Here is a 1,099-nt window from a genome sequence, read left to right as displayed (position 1 = left end):
GTTTTTTGGCGCAGGGATGGTCGCAACAGAGAGAGGAGCGGGGGCGAAGACAGAACCGACAGTGGCTGAATGGATCCCCAGCCAGCCCTGTTTCGCCTTTATAGGCTCATCAGGGTTCTGCCCGAGATGACCGAGCGACACCGGGCCGGCCGAGAGGCCGACGCGGCGACAACAAAAATATCAACGCCAAGACGACGGAACGGGGTTACGCACCTAATCGGGAACAAAGAATCCCGCACGGAGAGCCGCACGGGAGCCGAGACACGGCAGAACATACACCGTAGGAAGAAACATCCCAACAGGGACAGCAGAACCCCGACAAGCCGGTCCGATCCGTTCCCCTCCGAGCCGAAGCTCGGCGTACTAAGAAAGGACAGGCCGGCCGAGATGCCGCCGTGCCGCTGCCAAGACATTCCCACTGCGGAGATGCCGACCGGGCCGACCGGCCCGAGGAAGCCGAGGACTTCTACGGACAGCCACCATCAGCTTACGTAAGCAAACTGACCCACGTACCTTATCGTGGGAACCCTAGCCTTAGGGTTAGGCTAGGGTTCGGAACCCCATAGTTAGGGGTTAGCTGTTAGGGTTAGCCGGTTAGGGTTAGGCTATGTATCAATGTTCCTTAGTTGACGTTGATTCCTCTTTGGTCAAGAGGGGTACTTACGTTAGGGTTAGCTTACCTTAGGGCGCCCAAAAAACGCGAGGGAGCGAAGCGACCGAGCGTTTTTTGGCGCAGGGATGGTCGCAACAGAGAGAGGAGCGGGGGTGAAGACAGAACCGACAGTGGCTGAGGGGATCCCCAGCCAGCCCTGTTTCGCCTTTATAGGCTCATCAGGGTTCTGCCCGAGATGACCGAGCGACACCGCGCCGGCCGAGAGGCCGAAGCGGCGACAACAAAAATATCAACGCCAAGACGAGGGTTAGGGTTAGGGTTAGGGTTAGGGTTAGGGTTAGGGTTAGGGTTAGGGTTAGGGTTAGGGTTAGGGTTAGGGTTAGGGTTAGGGTTAGGGTTAGGGTTAGGGTTAGGGTTAGGGTTAGGGTTAGGGTTAGGGTTAGGGTTAGGGTTAGGGTTAGGGTTAGGGTTAGGGTTAGGGTTAGG

General features: G+C 57.4%; 1 protein-coding gene across 1 annotated transcript; it reads left to right on the top strand.

Annotated features, from left to right (window-relative positions):
• Positions 1-126: 126 nt before the first annotated feature.
• PUNSTDRAFT_136221 (uncharacterized protein) lies at positions 127-495 on the top strand (the record flags this gene model as incomplete). The annotated part of the gene is made up of 1 exon (XM_007385776.1): positions 127-495. The coding sequence occupies one exon, from the start codon at positions 127-129 to the stop codon at positions 493-495; it is 369 nt and encodes a 122-aa protein (XP_007385838.1).
• Positions 496-1,099: the final 604 nt, after the last annotated feature.

The sequence above is a fragment of the Punctularia strigosozonata genome (genome assembly GCF_000264995.1).
Source record: "Punctularia strigosozonata HHB-11173 SS5 unplaced genomic scaffold PUNSTscaffold_10, whole genome shotgun sequence".
NCBI lineage: Eukaryota > Fungi > Basidiomycota > Agaricomycetes > Corticiales > Punctulariaceae > Punctularia > Punctularia strigosozonata.
Note: the sequence above shows the minus strand (reverse complement) of the source record. Positions and strands in the feature narration are given on the sequence as shown.